At 36.2% G+C, this 26,240-nt stretch overlaps 2 protein-coding genes across 12 annotated transcripts in view; one reads left to right on the top strand and one right to left on the bottom strand.

Moving 5' to 3' along the window:
- Positions 1-21,381, top strand: part of LOC134532897 (cilia- and flagella-associated protein 251-like) — a 59,647-nt gene extending 38,266 nt beyond the window's left edge. For 2 of the 3 annotated variants that reach the window (XM_063369928.1, XM_063369929.1), the window contains exons 21-23: positions 71-180; positions 13,394-13,542; positions 21,091-21,381. In XM_063369928.1, coding sequence (XP_063225998.1) covers positions 71-180; positions 13,394-13,513 — 230 coding nt within the window. In that variant the 3' untranslated portion in view covers positions 13,514-13,542; positions 21,091-21,381. Of the gene's footprint in view, positions 1-70; positions 1,287-13,393; positions 13,543-21,090 lie in introns of those variants that run through there. The other variant, XM_063369927.1, reaches the window with a different exon arrangement.
- Positions 461-26,240, bottom strand: part of LOC134532895 (serine-rich adhesin for platelets) — a 40,901-nt gene continuing 15,121 nt past the window's right edge. For 5 of the 9 annotated variants that reach the window (XM_063369917.1, XM_063369920.1, XM_063369923.1 and 2 more), the window contains one exon: positions 13,724-20,975. In XM_063369917.1, coding sequence (XP_063225987.1) covers positions 14,293-20,952 — 6,660 coding nt within the window. In that variant the 5' untranslated portion in view covers positions 20,953-20,975 and the 3' untranslated portion in view covers positions 13,724-14,292. Of the gene's footprint in view, positions 4,988-11,630; positions 13,703-13,723; positions 20,976-24,073; positions 24,412-26,240 lie in introns of those variants that run through there. The other 4 variants (XR_010075205.1, XR_010075204.1, XR_010075203.1 and 1 more) reach the window with 4 other exon arrangements.

Raw genomic sequence — 26,240 nt, forward strand, 5'->3', positions numbered from 1 at the left:
CTTATTTAAAAATATATACAATTGCCTTCAAGGATAAACTCAATATTTATTTGTTTCTATTTCCTTTCAGGCGAATCATTCTCTCAAGAGGAGGTTGAAACTTATTTGTCTGTTCTTGTATCACAGCCAGATGGGACTGAAAAACAACCACCACCTGAAATTCTTGACGTTGTCCCAAAGGTAACTAGCACGGGTCGCAGGCAAAGGGCATTCATAGAACCTATAATGTATGCTTTGTTGACAATTAAAACTGGTGGGAAGCCACCGGTGTTGTCCAGCGACTCACCATCCGGGCAAGTAATGACAAGAGGAAGGAGCCAGCATGTCACTGATTGAGGCTGGGACACAAACAACAGCTGGAAGTGTGTGGAATGGGAGGCTCAGGCCACGTGACGGGCAAACAACAAGCAAGGGATGAGTTTGGTCCAAATCCACATAAAGTAACCAGGAATGCAGCAAGTCTGCTTAATGAAAGGTTTATTTCCACAAGGGCTGCTGTTACCTTCAATCCCTCGCACAGATGTGCTGTTGCAGCCACAGGGTGCCGTGGTGATGTGCTGAAAACAGTCCCTTAGGTGTGGAAGGATGCTAAGATGTTACCCATGTTGTTGGAATGTTTGTTAACATGTTTTAGGGCACATGACTGTCGTTAAAATGGTCACAGGCAGGTAGTCATGTTAGCTAATGCAATTCAGTTGGAAGTTCACAAAGGCATACATGTGTGGCAATTGTCTCCGAGGACAGTGATTCATAGCACATGTTCGTAAACAAATAAAAAAAAAGCAATTGGTCAAGAAGGAGAAATGTCTCAGTTGTGCAGTTATACATAGACACTTATATGCACTTATAAGTTGTGGCAGTCTAGCTAATACTGGCATTGCTGAATGAAATAGCTTTTTCATCTTTTATGAATGATAGTACACATTAGTGCACTATTTTACCTTAAACCGCCAAAATAAGACAACACAGCATTGTTGTCAATGCACACACACTGCACAGCAGTGCAAGCGACCCATTGCTGAGTATTTCAGTGTACACTACCATAAACCTTTTGTTAACCTTGAGTATATGAGCAACAACCTGGTGTAAGAGACAGCATAGTTAGTGCTTCGGGAGATTATATTGCTACTCAAACTGCAAATTTATCCAAATATAGGTATGTACAGAGATTTAAAAAAAAAGGTTACGAGTAATTTTGTGTTAGACATCTTCTAAAAAATTCCAATTAAAAAAATTATAACTTTAACTTGTTAAATCAATGGCATAATATCTAAAATAAAATAAAATTTTCACAAAGTCCACTAATTATTTTTAGTTGAATTAATGTAGGTACCTACTAATTAATAAAACATTTGTAAGGTTTCCTTTAATTATTCTTAGAGCCGTTTTCACCAACGCCTCCTAAACACACCCTCAGCAAAGGACTGCTTAAGTTTAGGCGTTCCTTAAAGTCAATTCTCACGAAATTGGTTTTCACCATCGTAACATTCACTTATGTAGGGTTTGCTTAGTTAGGGACTTGCTTGCCATAGAGCGAGGGTTCGTACAGATATAAGTACTAATAGTTTTCAGGTTGGTACTTCGAACTTGTTGTCACGTGACATACATAAGCCAATCAAATATTTTTACTAAACAGTAAACAAATATCTGAATGTTTATTAATTTCGCAGTAATTGGATGTTACGATGTTAGTGTATTTTCACGGAAAGTAGTAGCTATATGGTCGTTGCAAAGTACTGTGAAAATGTTTGAAACAAAGAGAATGAAAACGCAAAACTTTTCTTCTGATGAGAAAATGAAGGTGTTGAGCCTAGTTGAGAGGCATAAAAATATAATAGAAAGTAAGAGAACGGATGCTGTTTCGAGCAAAGAAAAGGACGCAGCATGGGAGAATTTATTCGCTATTGTAATTTTGTCCAAGTTTAAACTAAGTTTTAATAGCAGATAAAAAAAAATATCAGTTTATTTCCTTTAGGACATACAAAATTCCTTGTAATAAATGTTCTTTTAAGACTTTTCAAAAGAAAAACCTTTAATTACTTCCTTATTAAATGAGTTCTTAAATAAAAGTGGAGTATGCGAACATTCTCGAATGTATTTATAATAAAGGATTTCACATTAAGTTCACCTTAAAAATGTTCCACAACTTCAGCAATAACATTTATATCAAAAATAAAATGTACATCTTCGGCTAGTTCGTATTCCTCCACGGCATCCATTTTATTTTTCTTGTTTTGTGACAGTAAGTGCCGCTTAAATAGTTAGGGGCACGATTTCCACCACTTAAACTAAGGGATGCTTAAGATTACTTAAGAGTTCCTTAACTGTTGGTGAAACGATTCAATGTGCTAGGCAGCCCTTACACATGCCTTAAGCAGCCCTTAAAAGTTAGGGGACATTGGTGAAACCGGCCATTAACATATTATTTTATATTAACCTTACTTAACATATTTTATATTTACCTTAAATCATAATCACTCAGTTCATCTATAATACAATGTAACATTTCTAAAATTAAGAACTTTGGCCTTATTGTCCAGTAAACGTCATTAGAGAAATGAGATGAAATGATGAAATTGTGCAGGAACAGAATGCATTGGTGGGAGAAACACAAGCACCCTGAGAAACCCACCAGCTCACAGTAATGTCTTCTGAATTTCCCACATGCGAAAAATTCCAGATTAAACCCAGACAGGAATCAAACTTTGATCACCTTTGGGGAAGGTAAGCAATCTGATCATTCAGGGTGGTATTCAAAGACATTCGGGTAGGTAGCGAATAAGCATTACCTTGTTGGGATACACCCGTAACCTAACTCGCAAACCGTTTTCCAGAATGTGTCCAAACCCAATCCTTGTAAGGTAATGAAAAAGCAACCGTTTTAATAAACTGTGCTTTGCTGAAGGCTACGAACTGATTTCAATGCATTTTAGCAGTTTGGCAACCATTGATACATTTGCTACTTCAAAAATTTTACAGATGGCAGCATTATCATGCAAATTAAATGGTTTTATTTTCATTTTATCAAGTACTTTTAAAGTTGCGATATTTGTTTTTATGACCATTAAAGTGTACAAAATGTAGTCCAGGATAGTTTTGTTACCATAAAGTTTCATTTGGCACACCAACAAGCTTGATGCGTCCCCTGGTAGTAAAAATAATTAGTTCAGCCATCTGGACAAAATCAATGAAAAAGCGAGCTCTGCACATGCATAAAATTTGGGCAACAGACCGGCAACGGGTAGGGCACCAAAATCCGTTGCCTAAACATACGGGACTGGTCCTGTCCTATGGCGCATTATGAATACGGTTAAGGTACGGGTGTAGCACATTCAACACATAAAACCTTATTTTTGTGTCTTGGAATACTGGCCTCATCCACCATAGTACCTCCCATAATTTTTTGTACTACACCAAAGGATATGTTAAGTGCTAATGAAACAGGGATTTTCTATTGAGTCCATGCGTACGTACATGTACCTTGAATGTACTAACTCAAATGCAAGATGAGGTCCACACTTTCCTTTTTCATCAAGGCAAAATATTTTTGAGTTATATGATATAGGAATTTGATAAAACAAACACAACTAATTATGCAGGTTGTGTGAGATTTAATGTGACTATAATAAATGGTCCATCATGTAGCTTAACATTAGTAGCAAGCAGTAAAAATAAGTCAACAGGGTGAATTTAATCTATATACCCCAATGCAAGACGAATTATATGTAGAGAATTAACCTTTGTTTGTGTTTTCAACACTGGAATTTGTTTGTTTGTTGTTGGAACGAGTCAAGGAAATGGCAGACATAAATGTGGGTATATTGTGTTACGAGGGTGTTTTATTTAACCATTAATAATAAGTTTAATATTATATTTTATATGCTGTAAGCTTGGGAAAAATCCTTGACTTTCAGGTACTCTGAAATTAATAGTTGAGTTTGCATATGTTACATTATAATGAATGTTGCGGAATTGTTTACTAAATACTTACCAAATACTATACATACTTTAATGAGCGGCAGATAATGTTTTCTGTGGTTATTGGAGTGAATTGAAAATTTTTAAATAATAATACTAGAAAGTATACTTTTTTTTTAAAGGTATAATATGAGAATTTTATGCAAATTTGAAGAGCTTAAACCTGCTACTTTGCAGTACTTACGGTGATAGCTATAGATTATTTCATACTCTTGCATCCACACTTAAACCTTCAAGTGTTTGTGTTGAAAAGAAAAAAAATATATATATATGTATACAAGCTTTTACTGTACTGATATAATTGTGTTATTAAATGCTACCTTAGTTTATTGTATATGGATAAAACATATTGTGCTACTTTTCTGACAAAGACCACTCATGCTGTATAACTACAGTATTAATACAGTAGACTTCTGATAGTCCGGCATAAAACAGTCTGGAACGCCCAAAGGTGTGACAGCGAGGAATGTAAAGAGTTAGACCAACAATGCAAACTTAAGTTAAAAACCCATTATTTTTCAGCTAAGGTTGAAAACACATGTTCAGTACACACGTTAGTGGTAGTCTAACTTACTCAGTGTGGCTCGGGGTTAGTTGGCAGCATTAAGTTCAAAGTGAGACAAGTAAAACAAATCTTTTTAGTTAAAAGGTGACACAAAATAAAGAAAAAAAAAAATTCAAAATCTAAGTCACACTGCCCGAAATTTGCCAATAGTACTGCACATGGGAAACCAATGTTTGCTGACAATACGGAAACAAAAACTAAAATACCTGCATTTATTCATTACTTGCATGCTATCAGTCATTATTAAGGAGTTAAGGATTATTCCAATGAAATTTAAATTTTAAGGCCCCATATTCAATTAAAGATAAATTAAGGACTGGTCAAAGAGGCATACGAACCCTGTTAACAACATCTTGCAGATGTATCTATTTTAACAACTTAGCATTTACTGATCGTGGGCGATACTTACTGCTTGATAATCTGGCATTTTCAGTAATCGGGCATCTGGAAAATCCCAAACATACCAGATCATCGGAAGTCTACTGAATGTTTAAACATGTGTTAGATATAGATGTCAAGAAATTTCTTACAGAATTCATGGTAGTATATGTGATAAAATAATTTAGATGTGAACAGAAAAATGTTGATAATAGACAGTTGATTATATTTTCAGTGAAGCATGTTTTAAACTCACTTTGCCCATAATATAAATGGGAAATATTTGAAAATATAAATGCATACAACAATACTAAGGGCTGAAACATGGGGTAGGAATACTGATGACAATTGCCATTTAGAGCTGAGTACTACATTATATTTGAAAGAACTAAAATGGAGTAAATAAAATATTCCCCAGTACAAGTGGAAGCAGAATGAGTGAAACGCAGGTACAAATAAACCAGACCCAATAGAAAATGTGTCGGCACTACCGATTAGAGAAGAAAGCCGAGTGAGGATTGCCATGTGGTGGCAAGAGTTTGGCGCAATTGTTGATGAGCAGCATTGATATTTTGACGCATTAACTTCTGTGAGACCTGTTGATTTAGGGGCGGGGTTGGTGGAGTTATGGGAGTGGAACATCCTCCGATTGACAAGGTCTATTCAGATGAATCCAGCAGTACCATCAACAGTAAACTTGGTGGGTCATGATGACATTTAAGTTTTATCACGTTTAGGCAATAATCTGTAGGTATAGTGTTCATTGGCATGCAAGATTCTATAAGTTTCACTTGTCCTCTGTACCCAATTTAACTAGTGTTGTAAAAGTTAAATACTAAGGTTTGTGTTGTGCACCTAAATAAATGTAAGCATTAAATACAATAATTTTGATTTCATTGGTCAAAGAGAGAAGTTTTCACAAAAACCTCATGTTACTATTGCAGAGTACTACCTACCAGATGTTGACTTGTGGAATTCTTATATTTTGGCTCCCTCAAGCTTAATTTAATCTAATACCGAATTTGGCCCAGTCCTAGTTGACCACTATCTAGTCCTCTCCCACTGAGATCACCAATACATTCATGACCCAGGAGAGCTTCTATTCTTGGGAAAAATGTTGGAGAGAGGGGGAGGGGAGTCAGACCAGACCCATCACTTTGGCTCAGCAGAAACACAGGACACGTCTTGCTACAGACAAGTTGATCGCACCTAATCAAGTACTCTTCAACGATGCCCGGCAAATCCCAAATCCTCTTGAGAGGGAACTGGCTTATCAAGTAAGTTTATGAGCCTGGATGATATATAGTTGCTCAGTGGTACAAAATAGTCCATCCCTGAAGGAGCTGCTGCCCAAGTAATGTCACATGGAATAGTTAGTGCTGGAGATAACACAGTGTGGGAGGGGGGGAGGGAGAGTACTCGTTTTGGAGGTATCTCATTGCGAAATATGGTTGCATGCAAATACCAGGTTTCAAAGAAGCAATCATGATTATGTACCAACCAATATGATACTAAAATAAGTTGATACTTCCGTTCTCAACAGTAATGTGTACATGCAGTAGTACGGCAAAAGGACTTGAGTCAAGATGTCGCTGAATTAAACATGTGCCAGCAGATATCACCACAGTTAAATTGGGTTTATGATAAATTTTACTACAGTACCAAACAATACATAAAAACAATCTGTTAAGTCACTGCTTTTTTTAATGAAAATTCATTAGATTTCAAAGAAAGCTTTTAGGTTACATACTATAAAAATATATCTTATGCATTATATATTTATAGTATGCACAATGTGTTGTAACAGATCACAAAATAGCATAATGTCTTCACCAAGATCTCAAATTTGTTATAACTTCAAGGGGGAGGGAGGGAGGGAGGGAGGGAGGGAGGGAGGGAGGGAGGGAGGGACGGACGGACGGACGGACGGGCGGGCGGGCGGGCGGGCGGGCGGGCGGACGGACCCCCCCCCCCCCACACACACACACACACACACACCCCCCTACCTACCTCTTTCTATCCTTCCTACATCCACCACTGTGTGTAACCCCTATCCTCCTTTCCCAACAATCTCCACTGTGTAACTATATCCATTTTCAGTGAATTCTTGCAGGGAATTAAAAGAATTTACTATTGAAGTACTGATTTGTGTCAACAGGCATTTCCCAAATATAATTTTATGGAATTAAGGTTTATATAATCTCCCATTACTGCCTTACAGCCTTGCTTAAATTAATCATATAATGTGCGATGCCATTCCCCTTGCTGCTTGCAGAAAAAAATTCAAAGGTTCATTTATCAAAATACCTACTTAAATTCCTTAGTCTGACAATCCCTTTCCCAAATAATGTATCACAGAAAGGCATACAGAAACATCCAAATCACCCAATAAAAATGTTATTTAAAAATTTTGCAGACTAATCCCTTTAAGTTACTTATTGTTTTAAAATCAGAAGTTTTACAATTAAAAATTAATTTATTTCAATATGAACATTCTGAATTGGAAAAAAGAACCAAATAAACAGAAATTCTTACTGTCATTAAACAAAAGCATCAAGGCTTTGAGTTAAGAATTTTTTTCGTTTTAGATCTATATAAAAATTGTTTTGAAAATGGAACTAAAGAGGTAAAGTAGAATGAACTACTCAATTGCAGAAAAACAGAAAATATACTTTCAGTGAGTAACCATTTCAATTAGTCAGGCACAATTTTAGTTATGATGTTTGCCTGACACAAAGTAACATGCAATGCCTATATAATGCAACATTCATAATTACAATAAAATAAAAATTATGATGTGACGCAAGGGTGAAGCCTAACACCTAGTAATGAAGCATTTTTAATGTTGCATATGCACTTTCAATTTACTGTGGCTGCTAGTGGAGAAATCAGAGGTATTTTGATTAATTGGTGGATTCCCATCACTAATTAATACAAATAAAACTTAATAATCACCTACTTTAAATTATGTTTGAACTTACATTATACAAATACATTTCAGAAACCTGCAGATATGAGGCTCACTTGTGACAGGGTAAAACATTCCTCAGCAACATCATTAAGTACAGGAGCAATATAAATTATACAGTAAGACTGTTTGGGTAGAAGACTCCTCATGGAAATAGCAGTAGAAAATATTTACACCACTTACAGCAGATCTAAATTCCTAAAGATGGCACTGGCCTTTGAAAACCAGGTTCAGAAATGTGTTAGTGCATAACAACAAAAATATTGGAAGTTAAACTACAATTTTGTGGATAGTGTTAACACCATGGAGTTAATTCAACTTAACTTTTAATAATACCCCTTACTCTACATAAAAATACTACTACAGCATACATTATTTGAGCCTTTCAATGTCTCGTTCTGTATATTTGATGTCATCTTAATGATAACTATGATCTAATAAAAATGCCCCTCTTATTGCAAATCCTTAGGCTGCATTTTATTCGTAAACACAAGCAAAAGTTTCAGCAGCAACAATACAATGCCTGGCACTTAAGCAATAATACACCACTTTTATTGCAACTTCCTAGTTGTGTAAATATCATGCAAAAGTTTCTGTGGCAATGATACACACACGTAACACTTTTTGCTAGTAGAGGTATAGCATGGTAAAGAACCAGTATTCAGTTTACTGCTGGTGAAAGCCACAACAAAATTTGCTATGGCAGTTGTGCGTTGACCTTTACATTTGTTTTTTATGGCAGTGAAGTGAGAATCTTCTGTTCACTTGAGAGGAATTAACTACATGCAGCTGGCTGTATTGGTCTGAAAGCTTGCTACAAGTATACTTAAGCTAAAATGTTAAGTCCTGCGACGTTGTAAAAAGAAGGGCGTTTTTGAGGATTAAGTTCTCATTAATATGGCATGACCTAACAACACATAACACCAGAAAGCACAAATGTTGTAAGCAGCAAGACAATGTCTGTTAAGCCCACCCAACACAATGCTTGTTTTCTGCTATATCTTCTGTTATACTCATGGGTATAAAAGTGGGCATAAAGGTTTAATAGCAGAAGAGAAGAAATAATTCATAACTCCATACACACAATACCTAGAAAGCTAACAGAAAACCAGCCAAAGCATTTGACGACCAAAGCAAGCTTATCATAGATTCTGTCACTTTAACCAGATACAGAAAAAAATTATGTAACAATTTAGTATTTAAAAACCAATACAGAGAAATTTTGAAATTAACAGGATTGAATTTACATAGGTAGGTTAGTTACAAAAAGTAATAATATAAAATTTAAAGGATACAAGGGAAATAGGGGTTGCTTTAATGTAGTTTGTTTATATATTTTTATAATATTACATTAATCAGACAGTTGATCTAGCTGATTCACAGTATTGTGCTAATTTCTTTGTAATAGTAAAAAATGTTACCGATACACACATGTTACTTGATTACTAACTTATTTTACTACTTACTTTGAGAAACAATTTTTGTTACCCAATGAGACAAAGAAACATGAACAGTTCACATAATAAACTTCAATTTAAAGTAAAGGAAAACTATCTCGTATTTTTATTTAGGCTAACAGGCGTGGGTTTCTATGAAGTGTTAGTTTATTCATTAATAATATATGGACATTTGATTCCAAATAAACGTAGGTGTTTAAATCATAGAATTATTTTATTTTGTTTAAATTACTTGTGAACAAAAATTTTTTATTTCATTTTAAATAAAAATAAAGAATTTAGGCCTACATAGTATGAAATAATAAAACCAGTAGACTGAGATATGCATTAAATAATATTATAGCAATAAGATAAACAAAATGTATCAATACATATTTGTTTAAAGCACAATATCTATAAACAAGAAATCTGTTATTTTAAAAAAAAATGTTAAAAACATTTTGCAGCGATGAGGTTTCGAATCACGTCAAAATTACCGCTTGGTTATCACAATTGCGCACTTTACCAATGCTCTACCAAGACATACATTCTTCCTGGAAGAATTAACAGTGTAAAGCAATTTTATTTCATATTTTAAAACTTGCAATTACTTCTTTTTATGACTATTTTAGTTTAACAAATATATTCCAGAGTAGTTTTATTATCATAAAGTTTCGTTTGGCATACTATTATGTTAGTTATGACCCCTAATGTTTACAAAATCGACTATATACTGGTTTATATTGCTACACGTGGGTCCGCCATCTTGATGAATTTGGCTTGTTTGTATAGCAGAAAAATAGAACATATTCTATAACGGTTTTGGTTGACTTTGGGTACTAAACTTTTATACCCAGAATCAGACCTCTTGAAATGGTGCTAAAATGTTACCTACACTGGAGCACACAACAGAAAATGGGTATAAAAATTGCTAAGGAAATGGGTATCGTGTAGCGCTAACTTTACACTCTTTATCTTTATGAGGACTTCCATAGCATAAAATACCACCCACAGAATTGTAGTAAAAATTTCCAATAGTTTTTGTTGCGATGCACAAATACATTTTCTACCTGATTTTTGTGAATAATATCACCCTTAGGAATTGAGATAGACTGTACCAGTAAGTGGCTTACATATTTTCTTCTTCAGCAGCTTATGTGTACACATGTAGTACATTTAAAAGAAAAAGAAATATCAATGGACATAGATCCAGTTTATAGAGGTGTTACAATGTACAATGAAAAACTAGAATGAATGAATTAAGCTTAATGTCTTCTCCACAGCGAGGTGATGATGGGAATGGAGCATTTACAAAACAAATGAGTGTAGGAAAAGGGAGCACCCTGAGGAAACCCACCAGCCCCTAGAAAGATCAGCCACATTTCTCACTTGCGAAAAATTTGGGTTTAATTCCGCCGATAAAGGAACTGGGATTGCCTAGGGTGGAGACTGTGGTTCAACCAGTGATTCCGAGATACACTGAATTCCTGTCAAGTGGAATGGCACATTGACAAGGTGCTCAACCAACCATACCCATAAAATGCACACATTTAAACATTGAGAAAGGTAAACTAGCAAAGCACAGGAAATAGCAGTCATTTCTGGCATCTTATAATATGTGCTTAAAATGACTACTGTGTGCACATATAAATGTGTACACAGAGCATTGCAATGACTGCCAGACGCGCTCGTGTAACCCCCTGGAGACACGTGAACTGTCTCACAGCCTTGTATGCACCAGTGATGAGCATAATACCAGAGTACACTACATATATAGAGCTAGTCAATGCTTGCATGCTCTACTACATACTTGTACTGTGCATAGAATCACTGATACAGCATCCCACACAACAGGGACCCAGTGCATTAACAATACACAGCAACAGCTCTAGCGATTGAACAGAAACATTTCCACACACATGTTCATTGACATTTCTGCCACTACATGTCCTGCACATGTAGAAGTTTGAGGTTTTTTATTAAACTATATATAGAAATTTGTTTGTGATGTATTGTACTAAGCCAAAATGTTTACATGAATTTGAGTGAGAAATGAATATGAATGAAAAAAAATGCTGGGAAAACCATCTACATTTCAAACTTATGTAAATGCAACATTCGAGTACTAGCTCGCAGTTTATAATTTACAACCCCCTGTACCAAAGGAGGAAAAAACTGGATAGTTGACAATTTTCTCTTACCAAGTTGCTTAAACTTTGTTGAACTTTTTTCCCAGCACATGCAAAATACAAAAAAAAAGTTTTGTTCCAAGAAAATATGGATATTTTATTTAAAGGATAAAAACTGAGTCACTGAGCCTTTGAAACTCATTTACTTGAAATTTCAAGCATCTATTTCACAATCAACAGACAAAACACACAACCACAATTTGACACAAAAAATGTGCCCAGATTTTGTTTCTATATAAATATTTATACTGCTGTAATGATTTGTTGTATGATTATTTTTCAGTGAATAAAGTGCTTATACAAAATTTTATTGATTTCTATGTGTTAAGTGAAGAAATTAGTTAGTCTTAATTTAATTATATTAAGATTCTAATATTAAACTTAAAAGGTTAATAAATAGCCAACATTTTCAGTTATAAATTATAAGTTACATACCAATTTGGTCTCAAATGAATTGCTTGTGCCTACCTAATACACTGGTGAAAAATGAAATCCCAACACCAAGAAGATTTGTTTGCAAATGTGTCGACGAAAAGTGGTGCTAGCAGCGCCACTGACATTGCAAAGCAAGTTAACTTTAAATACACCCTGTACACTTTGCGTGCGTTAGTCATCATCCAGTGTTGTTGTGAGGAAGTAGACGAAGAAGGCAGTAAGTAGCAGCAGCTTATTGAAGTGAGTTTGAAAGAGGCCGTGTAACAGGGCTACAAGAAGGTGGATGTTCTTTCCGTGATATTGCAGAAAGACCTGGCAGGGATGTATCCACAGTGGATCGGTGCTGGCGACAATGGTCACGGGAAGGCACTGCTTCAAGAAGACCGGGGTCTGGCTGCACATGGGCCACTACGGAGAGAGAAGACCGTCGTACTCGCGGCATGGCTGTGGTGGATCATACGGCATGTGCAGAAGTCACTAGGGCTTCAGCTAGCACCAGGGTGACAGCGACTACTCCGAGACAGCCGTCCTCTAGCGTCCATGCCACTAACTCCGCATCACTGCCATCGGCGACTTGAGTGGTGTCAAGCCAGAGCTGGTTGGAGGGCTGAGTGGAGATAAGTTGTGTTCTCAGACGAGAGCCGTTTCTGTCTTGTTACCAACGATGGCCGTAGGTTGGCAAGGAGGCCAGACAAGCACTTGGAACCAAGCTGTCTGCGGCACCGACACACTGAACCTGCACCAGGAGTTATGGTCTGGGGAGCGATCTCCTTCCACAGCAGGAGCGCTCTCGTCACTTACCCAAGAACCTTGACAGTGACTTCGTACGTCAGACTGGTGATTGAACCAGTTGTACTACCATTCATTCGCAGTATTCAAGGGCGTGTTTTCCAACAGGATAACGCTCGTTCTCACACCACTTCTGTCACCCGACACTCTATAGTGTATCGACCAGTTTCCTTGGCCTGCGAGATCACCAGACCTTTTGCCCATTCAACAAGTATGGGACATTATGGGAAGACATATCTGGTGTCATCCAATACCAGCATTAACTGTTGTTGATTTGACTGACCAAGTGCAACAGGCTAGGAACTCCATCTCATAAAATTACATAAGGCACCTATACTACATGATTCATGCACGTTTGCGTGCTTGCATTCAAAATTGTGGCAAATACAGCAGTTATTAATGTTCCACCATGTCACACATCTACTCGCGCATACTTGAACCTGTGACCTGGAAACTTTGCCTGGACAAATGCTTAGACTAAATTGCATTCCTCTAAACTAATGTCTCTGGTGTGGGGATTTCATTCTCTGCCAGTGTATTTTTAATTCATCACCAAAAAAAAAAAAATTTTGCAGTGAATGTGTGTTTATATATTACTTTTTTTTCTTCAATAGCCACAATTTTCTTATCCTAATGCAGTTGTTCTTTTTATCAGGACATGAATTACAAAAATTTTGCACAAGACATACTGGGCATAAATTCTAGTTTTCCTCTCGGAGCAACTAAAGTGACAAAACCTGGAATTACACATTCCAAAAATGACTGCAACACTTAATGAACAAGATAGTGCAGAAGTATTATTAGGTAAGTTAAAAAACCATTTTTTACATTTCACATCTATGTATAAATTTCTTTAACATAATGAGTGTTTTACAACAGTTTTAGCTACACAAAATACAATGATCAATAATCCACATGTGTTTTGGATGAAAATTTATAACTACATCTTCTAAAATCATAGTACCTGTAAAAAATAAATAACATTAAAATATTTTTTGCAGTCAACCAAAAAATAATAATTACAAACTGCACAAGAATGTATGTATACAAACAAATGACTAATGGTAAATACAGATTCAATTTAATTATGTAACCATATTTTTAAATAGATTTTAAGTAATGCAAAACTTAAAATTTTTTTTTGTAAGTTTAAAATTGATTTCAAATCACAAAGTTGGAGGTGGGGTTTTATACAAACTCTATGAAGTTACAGTCATATATAACCTATGATTTTAATTGTCACAGATGCCGTGTTATCCACAACTGGACCAACAGATAGTCAATTGAAAGAGTTTTTGTCTACATATATATACACATATTTTTTATGCATTAAAATAACCTCCAAGACCAAAATCAAACACTATAAACACTGTAGTGAATAGTTCAATTCTCACAAATTCATGATATTTAATAAAAGTTTGATAACAGATATACTAAATCTACAAAATTATGTACAAATATTTACAAAATAGTGAATCTGAATACTTACTGCACAAACCAGTAGATGAATTTGCACACTGAATATACCAGGGGCTTGCTAGTTACTCTACTCTCTTACGCTTGCAACATATGATCAGTTCTAGCAGTCAGTTTTTTTCTGCAATCCGGACAGAACCATTCTCCTTTAGGAGGTACCATTATGCCTACACACTCAAAGTGAAACCATTCAATTGCACAACCCTTACCGTCACATGCAATCATTTCAGACACTTCATCATATGGACACTGACAGTAGCAATACAAATTGTCACTTTTCTGCTGACCCTCTTCCCCACTTTTCACTGTAGTCTGTGTGTGCGTCACTGAAAGATTATCTGTGTCACTGTCAAGATCAGACTGTTCATTACCCTTGTCACTATCACTGTTTGATGAGTCACTATTACTCCTCTTCATCTCGTGTTCACTTTCACTGTCTTCTCCAACATCATCATCAGACTTTTCCTGCAATGGAGCAACAACAGGTCTCTTTGGCTCAGAAACAGAGTTCACTCCACTCCTGAAAGAAAAGTTGGATGATACAGGTAGAGAACTATCATTAACGGAGGTTTTTTGCCATTTCCTTTGCGGTGTTGAGTCTCCATCTTCATCACTTGTGTCACCGTAGAATCTCTTGGGAACTCTCCTCCGCCTCGACAACCTTTTACTATCAGTTTCAGATCCACTGCCAGTGCTGTGATATGAAGGGGTAGCTGTAGGATGAGGAATATTTGGAGAATAGGGTACTTGAGGCAGAGCTGCTGTGGTGGGAATGGTTACCTGAGGAGTTTGGTTAGATGCAGAAGGCAACGGAGAGTTAACTGTAAACGTTGAAACTTGACCCTTATAAAAGGAAGTTGATGTATTTAGTTTTGGAAGGTTATCAACTTTAACTTTCTTATTCGAATGCTGCTGATATTGTGGTTTTCTTCTCTTTTTTGTCTTCATCTTCTTACTAGTTGCAGGTATTTCTCTAGAAACTTCTACAGGTGAACTGGTAGTTGCTATAGTACCATTATTGACCGGTGCCACGGCTGCCAAAAGTAACAGTTGATTCCTTTTCTCTGCAAGTAATTTATTAGCTAATTTTTGTGGATGTTGATCATAAAAATCTTCATCTGTTTCAGTTTCGTCAGTTTCTAAGTCTGACTCCTTGATTGTTGGCTCGTTCCCATCTTGTTCCATTGTAGTACTGTTTTTGACAGGTTCTTCAACTTCCGGTGAAGAGCCACAAACTGGAGCAGATGCATCTCCCAATTTACTATCCAGTTTTGTAGTATCTTCACCTTTTTTCTTATTTTTAGCTCTTTCTTTCCTTCTTTCCCTTCTAGCCGCTTGCCTCCGCCTTCCTTCTGAACTCGAGCTATCAGAATCTGAGCTTTGACTAGAGGAACTGCCACTACTGCTGGAACTTGAACTGCTGCAACTGCAATTGGTTCCACAACTACAACTACTTGAGTCACTGCTGCTGGAGTCACTAGAGGATGAACTTGCACTCCGCTTCTGCTTCTTTTTCACAGCTTTTTGCTTCTTTTTACTTGGAATGGTAGATGACTCTTCCGGTGCAGATGTTGATTCCTTCACTTCATTTTCATTTGGCGATGCATCATTACTGAAACAATAATTATGCTCTGCATCAAACCTGTTTTTATCATCTTCAGTTTTTTCTTCTATTGCATCTTTGACTTCTACACTTGGGGGCAGTGACTGTTCAGCATTTTCAGCACTTATACTGACACCAGGAATTTCTGTTTTAATACATGCCTCTATTGTACCACCACAATAATCATGGTCAAGCATAATTGCATGAAGAACATCTGAGAGACTTCGCACACTTTCATCATCCCCTACTGCAAGATTCTCTTTCTTTTCTAAGTTTGCTTTATATGTCTTAAAGTCATCCCATATTCCATCAAGTACTTGTGCTGGTTGCTGATTCTCATCTGAACAAGCTTCATTACTTACTTTACTTTCTAAATACGACCCTGGTTTTTCAGTACTTGTGTTCTCAGGTTTACCTTTATTTATATTCTCAGCATCATCTGAGTCATCACTGTCTGAAGAAAGATTTAAGGGTGGCAGATCATAGACATCAACTACTTTACTTTTCTTATCACTTTTTTCTTTCAGTTCAGATTTAGCACCTTTGCAAGAATCACTATCATCATGCTCCTTGACAATACTTGGTGCGGTACGTTTTTCTACACATTCCACTTCAAGTTCATTATCAGTGCTCATTCTTCCTTTTGTACATTTATCCAACTGGGATATTCCTCCATCAGAATCCCGTTCCTTCTGATGGTCTTCATCATTTGATACTGGAGCATTTTCTAAAATATTTTCCTTATCTGAAACACCATGTCTTCTGCTATGTTTAGAAAGTAATTTTTTAGAAATGAAACTCTCATCACATTCCTTGCAAGAATATGGCAGGTCCCCAGAGTGCAATCTTTTGTGAACTTTTAGTGCAACTGCTCTTGAAAAATGTGCACTGCATTCCTCACAAACAAATGTGGTAGGCGGTATGCAAAAATGGTAAACATGTGGCCATTTCTTCTGCAAACAACGTTTGCAAAGAACACTTTCTGTGCCATGCTTCCAAAACAAATGTTTTGTAATATCAGGTTTGTTTCTATATGCGATTCCGCAGCGATAACACAGATGGTGTAGTTTGTGTTTCCAAACATGATTAGATAATTTTTGCTGGTCACCTGTAGTCTCTAAACAAACATCACACGCATTGTGACGTTTTCTCAAATGAACAAGCAATCTAAATGCTGATGGCAAACCGTCAACATCACATAGACAACATCGAAAATTAATATTACTATCCGATACATAAATACCTGGACAGATATGACATAAGAGTTCACTGTAGCTGTAGAAGTTTGATTTGCACATTATACATAGCAGTATTGTCTTTTGATGCATTTTTCGATTGTGCAAGTAAAGTTCCTTGTGAGAAGCTGTCACAAAATGGCAGTGAAAACATTCATATGTTTTGTCAAATGATTTTGCTAAAACTTTTGTGGTGCTGTCATATGTATCAACATTAAAAAAAACATCTTGAAGTTCATTGACATTTTTCTCAAGTTTTGAAACAAAACCATTCACTTCTGTAAGTTCTCCACTATCTGAACATACAACAATTGAAAATCTATGTTCAGCCAACACATGCAGCAGAAGTTGTTTACCATTTACAGCTATCTTTTTAGCATGATTGCAGTAAACACATGAGACAGAAGAAACTTTAACGCTTTCCTTGATAAGCTCTGCACAACTTATTTCATCAATATTTCTATCAAGCGTTAATTCTAAAAGTGGTGCATCATTTTCTGCAACATGCATGATGTCTTGAGATTTATTCTCCATTTTCATTTCTTCTTTTATTACGACTTTCCGAGGATCTGTTATAGAGTCTTGCTTAGATTCAGAGTCACTTTCTGTATCTTGTTTTAAGGTTTGTGCATCTTCAGATGGGATCTTATTAACATTATTTTTGTTATTTTCGCATAAGTCAATTTCATTATCACTTCCATTTTCATCTACTACAAGAGACATTTTATCACTATCAACATTCTCATCCTCTGAATCAATATGAGATTGTGTTTTATTTTCATTTTTCGTGAAATCATTCTGATGCTGAGATTCATCAGAAGAAACATCTGAAGATGATGACTGGACTATGCTACCATGTGTAGTATCATTATCAGATCCAGAAGAATTATATTTTGTTTGGGTATCAGAAGTGCATGCATGATTGTCAAAATCTTGGCCATCTTTAGAGCCTGAAATTGGAGATTTCACTATTGGCTCATCTACATGATTAGAATTTGTTTCTAATGAATGAGAACTTAACCTAGCTTCTGGCAAAGTATTTGAATTTTCATCACCTGCCATCTCTTCTTTGGAAAGTGCATCAGGTTTCTGATCTGAACCAAGTTCTAAAATTGGCTGATCTTGTTGACTATCAGCAGAATCAGTTCCAGTCTTTGTTGGTTTGTCACTATCAAAATCATTACCCACATTCTCATCACATTTCTGAGTGGACATACTTGGATCAGCTGTTTTAGAAGTGTCAGGGGGTGCATATATAGAGTCTAATTTCAAGCTATATAATGAATTCTCAGTCTCCAACACTTTACTAATACTTGAACATTTTTCATTTTTATTTTTCTCTTTAGTTTTATCGGTGACATCATCACTTTTAGGTGATGGTGTATCAACCATATACGGTTCCTGTGAGTTGCAATTCTTTGCAACAGCAGTGGTGTCTGTATTCCTTTGTATGCTATTTTCATCCTTTTTTCGTTCTGAAAAGTCATAACTTCTGGTTGATTCAAGTGGAACAGTTTCTTTCAAGAAATCTGATGAGATTTTTTCATTTGGTTTGGATGAATCTTCATCAGATGCATGTTTATAGGACTTAACAGATTCTGTATCTGAATCACTTTGATTAATTGAACTGTCTAAGTTAGTATGTTTTTCATCATTTACTTCAACGGATGGGCTTGTTTTCTTTATGTATGATTTTTTTCTTGTTATATCTTCATTTTGATTTTCTGGTTGTTCATGGATGTTAACGTGGCAAAAGCTTGCAGCATCACTTATATCATAATCTTCATCAGAAAATTCTTTTTCTTGAGATTTATTTTTTCTAGGACTGGTCTCTAGCAATGTTATGGCATGCTTGTACTCTTTGTTTGCTGCAACTTTCTTCTTTGAAGGTAGCAAATATTTCTTTGATGATGATGGTGATTCTTTTAGTTCTTTGGCTGAGTTCACCACTGACTTTGTCACGACACAATCAGTAGGTGCTGTGGTTGAAGGTGGTAAAGTCTTTGTCACTACCTTTTGCTTACAGCCTGTCAAATGACATGCTCCTTGTACACCACAAGACTCACACAGTCCACTCACATTTGACTGATCGCAATGGTGATCAAAGAAGTTATTGGTGTCTTCAAATAACTTTTCACAGGAACAACACATAAGAAAACTTGAACCCTTAAATTCATTCATAAAATGTTCTGCAGATTGAAAAACTTTTTCTGTCATGCGATGGATATTGCATAAGTGAGCAGACAACTTATCAGCTTGTGCAAACATGCCCAAACAATATAAACAAATAAGACGTTTATGAACAACTCTCATATGTTCAAACAAGTTCCAGTTCTCATAATATGTTCCGCAAGCTGAACAGAGGTATACCTTTCTTGTTATCCTGAAATTTGTTGAAGGTGTGCCAGAAGATAGGGTGGTAGAAGTGGTTGTTGGTGTCTGTGCCGTTGCTACTACATATTTAGAGATTGACTGAGAATTTCCTGTTTTAAGACACACAATTTGATGATCATGCAATGCACCCATTGAGGGAAAACCTGATTCCCCACATTTGAAACACTTGAATTTCACTGTAGGCTGCAGGCCTAGATACTGTGCATACTCTGTTAAACGTGTGCTTGAGTCTGCTCCATATGACATTGAGGTTGGAGGCATAGCAATCCTTTCCAATTCGCGAGAAGTGTGAAAATTATTTCCTGCAACTGAAGTTAGTGGCATGCTATTTGTTGCCGGAGATGCTTGTGCAAGCATTCTTTTCTTGAAACCTTTAAATTCAACATTGCTGTCGATAGGAATAGAGTCCTTTTGAGACAAGTCTTTGCAAATTGGGCTAACTTTCCGTTTACGTTTTCTTGGAGTTGCAACCTGTATGTTAACTGTGCTTGTAAATTTAGTTTCTCTGTTGTTTCGTGCTCTTGTTTTTATCCCATCTGCAATGGTCAATGCAGTTTTCTCAGAATCGACATCATTTATCTTTTTATCAGAATCTGAATCTCTATCACTCTTTTTCTTGTCGTATTCTGAAATTTCATCATATTCCTTTTTCTCCAATTCAGGTTCTTTGCTTTCCAGTTTCGTATCATGTTCATCATTTTTGTTACAAATTCTTTCATCCGAATCGGAATCAACATTTATGACTTTGTCGTTAAGTTCAGAATCTTTGTCACAAACATCTTCCATAGGTTCATATTTTTTAGTGCATCCTTTGTCCTCAGTGTCTAAGTCATTATCTTTGTCAGGTAATGTATCATCACCCAAATTTTTAACAAGCTCAGGTTTTTCATCATTTTTCACTTTTTCACTTTCAGCATTGGCATCACATAAAAATTCACTATTTTCAGTATCTTTATCATACAGCTCTTTTTCCACTTCTGAATCACTGCCATTTGACTTTAATTCACACTCGCCTTTTTCACTACCTTCATTCTCTTTATCACACAATTTTTCCTCTGTATCAGAGCTTTTAATATTTAACTTTTCAATAGAGTCAAGCTTTTCATCCAGTACTTTATCATATTCATTAATTGCCTTACTTGATTCAGGATCTTTATCAAATATTGATTTAGTAGATTCAGTGTGTTTATGACAAATAATTTCATCATTTTCTGAATCTGTATCACTCTGTCTTTGAGACTTATATATTTGCACTTCACCGTTTACTTTACTTGAGCTTTTGGGAACCTCTTCATTTTCATGAGGAGCAATATCATCAATGACAATAACTGTAGAGTCAGGAACTTTGACATCTTCACTATTAAGACTGGCAGAGTCTGTAACTGTTCGTGAAGAACTAGATGTGTTGCTGTTATCTGAAAGTCCTTCTGTCAGTAAATCTTTACACGGTTGCAATTTTTCACCATCGCTGGAGTCTTCAATGATGACTGGTGTACCATTCTCCATTATTAGTGCCTTACACAGCTAACCTGTAACATAAAACAAACACTGCATTAATTAAGCAATTTTGTTTTGTATGTACTTATGTTATTTAGATACTAGAATGGAAGCTTTCAATTTACTACTGCATTAATTTTGTTACAGGTGTTTCAAGAGATGATGCTATACTTCATGTCAACTATTGAGTTTTTTTTAATAAATTTCCTATAAACATATTGTAAAACAAATCAATATTTTTTTTGGGTTAAGTATATATATATACCCAGTTTAATTATTGGATAAAATGCATTAGTTTACCATAAATAACAATGTAAGTCATTTATTTCAAAAAATACAAAAAAAAAAGTATAACGATTTATTATTAATGTCATTCATCATGTATTACGAGATTTTGAGAGTCATTATAATAAAATTGATAACTACAAATACAACTTATCAGACCTTGTGAAAATTAATACTAGAAACTTTAAGAAATATTCATAGAGTTAGTGTAAATAATATATTTTTGTGTTTGATCATTCAGCTCTTATTATCAAATTCTTATGAAAGCAATGCCGGTATGTTCTTTCACACATACAATATTGCTTGATGAGTGAAACTTATTACTAGCACACATGTTGAAATTACAAAATTTTTTTACACATTATAGTAACCACAATAGGGAAAGAAGGTTGTTAAAGAAATCTTGACCTTAAAAGAGCCTAAATTCAGATACAAGAATTTGCTGTACCAAATATTCTGATAGCAGTTTTGTAATTTTTTTCTGTAGATAACATTTTTCTTTTATATTAACCCAATTTTGAGCATGCTATGTTATTTACATATTTACCACTGTTCTAAATATACCTGTAACATGCTTTTAAATAGGTAAATTTTTCAATGAGATGATTAGAGATCGCGTGATAATAAGGTGGCCCTTATTATTTTAACTTGATTGTTGGAACCATTTAAGTAATGTTTTGTGAAACTAATTTTTAAAGTCATAATCAGTAAAATTTGGTGGACATATTTAGACATTTTCCCTGGATTATGTATTTTTATAGATTTCTTTCCAAACCATGCTTTATTTATATGCTGACAACCTTTGTTAGACAAACTGTGTAAACTAATGGCTTTATTTTTTTGCCAGCATTGTTCGAGCATAAAAAAAAAAAAAAAAAAATGGCGCAGCTTTGTATTAAAAACCAAAATTTTAAAACATTTCTCCATACATGCACTTAACAGCAAGATGACACAGAGACTTCTATTGTACATGAGTGCGACTGAGGGTATAGCACACAACAGTCTACAGTGATTTCATTGCTGTATCATCCACTGGACAAAACAAAGGACTTATGGAAATCCAGGCATCGTATTGCGGTCCAATTTTCAGGGTTGTCATTTGCTCTTTACATGTGAAAATTTCAAATGATAGCTCCTTAAAGTAATTATAAGTAAAAAATATCCTAAAATAATTTAGAAAGAAAATAGGAATGTATCTGCACCCAACCAAGACACCCAGCCATTATACATACAGTGAGGATGGTACAATGAGAGAGTCAATTTAAAAATCTTTGAGTCTTTAAATAATGTACCTAGAGGTAGTCCTCTGTTATTTAAGAAATAATATGTGTTAGTGACCCACCTGAATTTGCATGGATACACTCTACTAATGTGGCATTATTTAGATTTAATAAGTATTTACGAGTATCCAGTTTTTGTGTCTGGTGTTTTCAAAAATGATACACCTACTAACATGCACTGTCCATAACTAAAGAATTTCTTTGTAAACAATGTTGAATGGTTTTTGACATGAATACATCTTTAAAATTGCTTCTATAGTGGGAGGCAATTCAAAAAACGAATAATAACAAAATCGGGGGATACAGTTTGGTGTTGCAGCTACATATCTATCATATCCATCCAAAATTGAATTACACCACTGGATAGCTAAAGGATCAAAGAATTCGTTACGCCAAGTGAGGACTGTGACGCATCCGCGTGGTGGAGGGGGAAGCGCCGCCATTTTGAGGTCATTTTTCTGCTTTTCGAGATTTCCATTTAGTATAACTTTTGACTCAGAGAAGCTACGACATTCGTTTAGGTTTCTATCGTCAGCGCTCATCAAAATCTATTGATTGCATATATAAAACATTAGTATAAAATAGTTACAAAGAATATATATGGTGTTAAAATAATAAAAAATATAATCAAAAATATATAATGTCTGCCTATATGTGTTAAAAAGCCAAATTTAAATACAGAGATTGTATACAGTTGGAAAGGGCTCCCCAAAAGCAAAAGAATGATACCAATAAATCACCATCTGTCCGAGTGAAGCAGTGCCGGGAATGTAAAAGAATGAATGCGACCAAGTGGATCAACGATGGTGCCAGTACATCAGCAGCTGGGAGGGGGGGGGGGGTTTGTGTGTTTGAACTTATGCAATTGGATTATGATGACTTCTTAGTGTTCAAACATGATTGTAACATTCATAAAATAGCGTATTTTATATTTTGTATAGAAAATATTACCTGTTACGTACAAGTATTCATGTACAATACACTGCCGTGTCCATGGCACAGCCACGCCTAATTTTTTTTTTCATTAGACATAACACACAGATTTTGTTTCGAACTTACACACAGCAGGACTACATATAACTGTCAATTTGAAAAGCACTCAATGCTCAATCTATTCTAGGTTACTGTGGGTTATCCCTAGAATATTGTCACGATCCACCTTCAGAGGGGGGGGGGGGGCGAGAATCGTAGCTCTTTACATAGAAACAACTCGCTTGGCATCAACTAGTCTTAACTTCATAAAATACTTTACTGTACCTAGGATCATAGGTTCGTCATCCCGTACAGGATGTCTGGTGAAAGCTGAACTAAGGAGATTTTGCAAAATAACATAATACTTAATTAAAATTATTTTATTCTTAAAGTCAAATACTCAACATCATTTTAAAGAACATTTAAATAGCGGGATTACAATTTAAAACAATAATCTCTTTACTTCCTTAACGATTGAACGACCTTACAAGAGAGAGAATGAGAGAACTTCACTAAACACTTCCCTAGTCCTTCCGAATACCTCAAATCATAATTAATACTTAAAATTAAAACAAAGATAAGTCCATACTCACATTTTCCGAAAAGCCTTTCTTGATCGATTACTTTAAAAAAATAACGTAGGGGCCTCTCCTGCCCTTGAAATCCCGAACGAACATTACATTTTAAAAACTATGACGCGTGACCCCTGACGAGGGCCATAGCCTCCGCCCGAAAGCTTGAAGATGACTACATTATGACCTAACTTAAATTAAACGACTCGTGGCCTCTGGCGTCGGCCATAGCTTCCGCCCGAAAGCTTGAATTCCTACATCACGAACGAACTAACAACTCGTGACCACAGGTGAGACGCATAGCCTCCGCCTGAGTGAGCCTGAATTCCTACATCACGAACGAACTAACAACTCGTGACCACAGGTGAGACGCATAGCCTCCGCCTGAGTGAGCCTGAATTCCTACATCACGAACGAACTAACAACTCGTGACCACAGGTGAGACGCATAGCCTCCGCCTGAGTGAGCCTGAATTCCTACATCACGAACGAACTAACAACTCGTGACCACAGGTGAGACGCATAGCCTCCGCCTGAGTGAGCCCCGAGTCACCACTCACTTGCGCTTAAATTCGCGCGCCCTGCCGCGCCTACCATAACAAAAGCTCGTTATTGAAGTCAAATTTACTAAACAACTAACTAGAACATCTGGGAAGACTACCCCCCCTCTACCCCGATGTGCAGGCCACACCGCGCGGCTTGTTACGACAGCGCGCCCCAGTAACTGCGGCCCGTGGCTGCGCCAGCGCGCGGCCAAACAAACAAACAAAATTCTGCAAGCCCGCAGCGCGCCGCGCCGGCCCCGTGCCCCAATTACATGGTCACGCCACTTGCGCTGACGAGTGAACAGAGCAGCCAGCCCAGAGTCCCGTCAGTAAAGTCCCCAAATTTGATTTCAACAACCCTGCAAAATTTCAACCCGCGACATAACCCTCCCCTCACAGAGCTCGAGCCCCATCGAGCTACCTCAAAATTACAAATTGTCTTTTTCCATTAAACCATAACTATAAATTCCTCATTTCACAAAAATAATAATTTTCTTAGTTCCTTGCTGTCTGAACATACATCTAGATTCTGCATAAGATTTATTTTAAAACAACAAGTATTCATAAAATTAAATGTAAAACTTTTATCTGGTTTGTTCTCACAGGAACCTTCAGAGGCTCGAGTTCTCAATTCTAAAAAAATTGTTCTGTTAGTGAAGCTCTCTTTACAAATTAAATTACTGTTCTTAGTTTCTCAGTATTCGTTAAACAATGTGCAAATTCTTGATAATTATTATTATTATTTTTTTTTCGGTTTCCGTTTATTACCATACTTCTTTCGTTCTTCAAAAAAAATTAAGTGTCCTTACAGTGTTTCAATTAATTAAACTCTTATCTCGTGAAGGTTGGTGCAACTCCTCGAAGTCAGTGTTGTCGAGAAGAGTAGCTCCCTGGGCTGGCCATCAGCAAACACCACTCAACTCCAACAGCTACTGGACTGGCTTCCAGGGCAGCTCACAACTTCTCCCCACATCTGCTTCGGAGTTGTGCCATCCTCATCACGAACAGATTACAATTCTGAAACATCATCAACAGGCATTACCATCACGCCTGACAAATACAAAACTAACTACTAAACTGCAATCGATGGGCAAGGATGCAAACACACAAAAAAATAAAATTAATTAATTCAACTGCTAACATAAATTATCCCACCCTTAGCATAATCTAATCAGGCAAATAATTTGATAGGAAAAACTTAAGGAAGGGAAACATGACCTCCAATGATTTTCCCTACCTCTTGAGTCTTGATCTTCTCTATACAGCAAATAGTCCCCACGAAGTAACTGGGTTGAAGGTCAGTTCACATGACCCACCCATAACCTCTTCTACTCTTCTTTTCTTCTGGGGGCAACCACAATGCCCACCAATCTCTCTCCATGGTGCCGAACCAGCTATCCCATGAGAGTAAACAACGTAGTCAATAGGAGCGCAGAGGGGAAACACCAATCTCTGGCTTGTCGAGTCATAAAACTGCTTTATCTTCTTCTTCTTCTGAGTAAAAATATCTGACTAACCTTGCTTCTATTCTTCCAAACAGTAAAAGTTCATCAGGTATCTTCATGAAAGAAACATTCTAACTAATAATTCTTCATTTTTCTTCTTCTTTATTTCTGTTAGTTGTAATAGAAGGCCATGTTAGGG

This window comes from Bacillus rossius, chromosome 6 (genome assembly GCF_032445375.1).
Source record: "Bacillus rossius redtenbacheri isolate Brsri chromosome 6, Brsri_v3, whole genome shotgun sequence".
Classification (NCBI taxonomy): Eukaryota; Metazoa; Arthropoda; class Insecta; order Phasmatodea; family Bacillidae; genus Bacillus; species Bacillus rossius.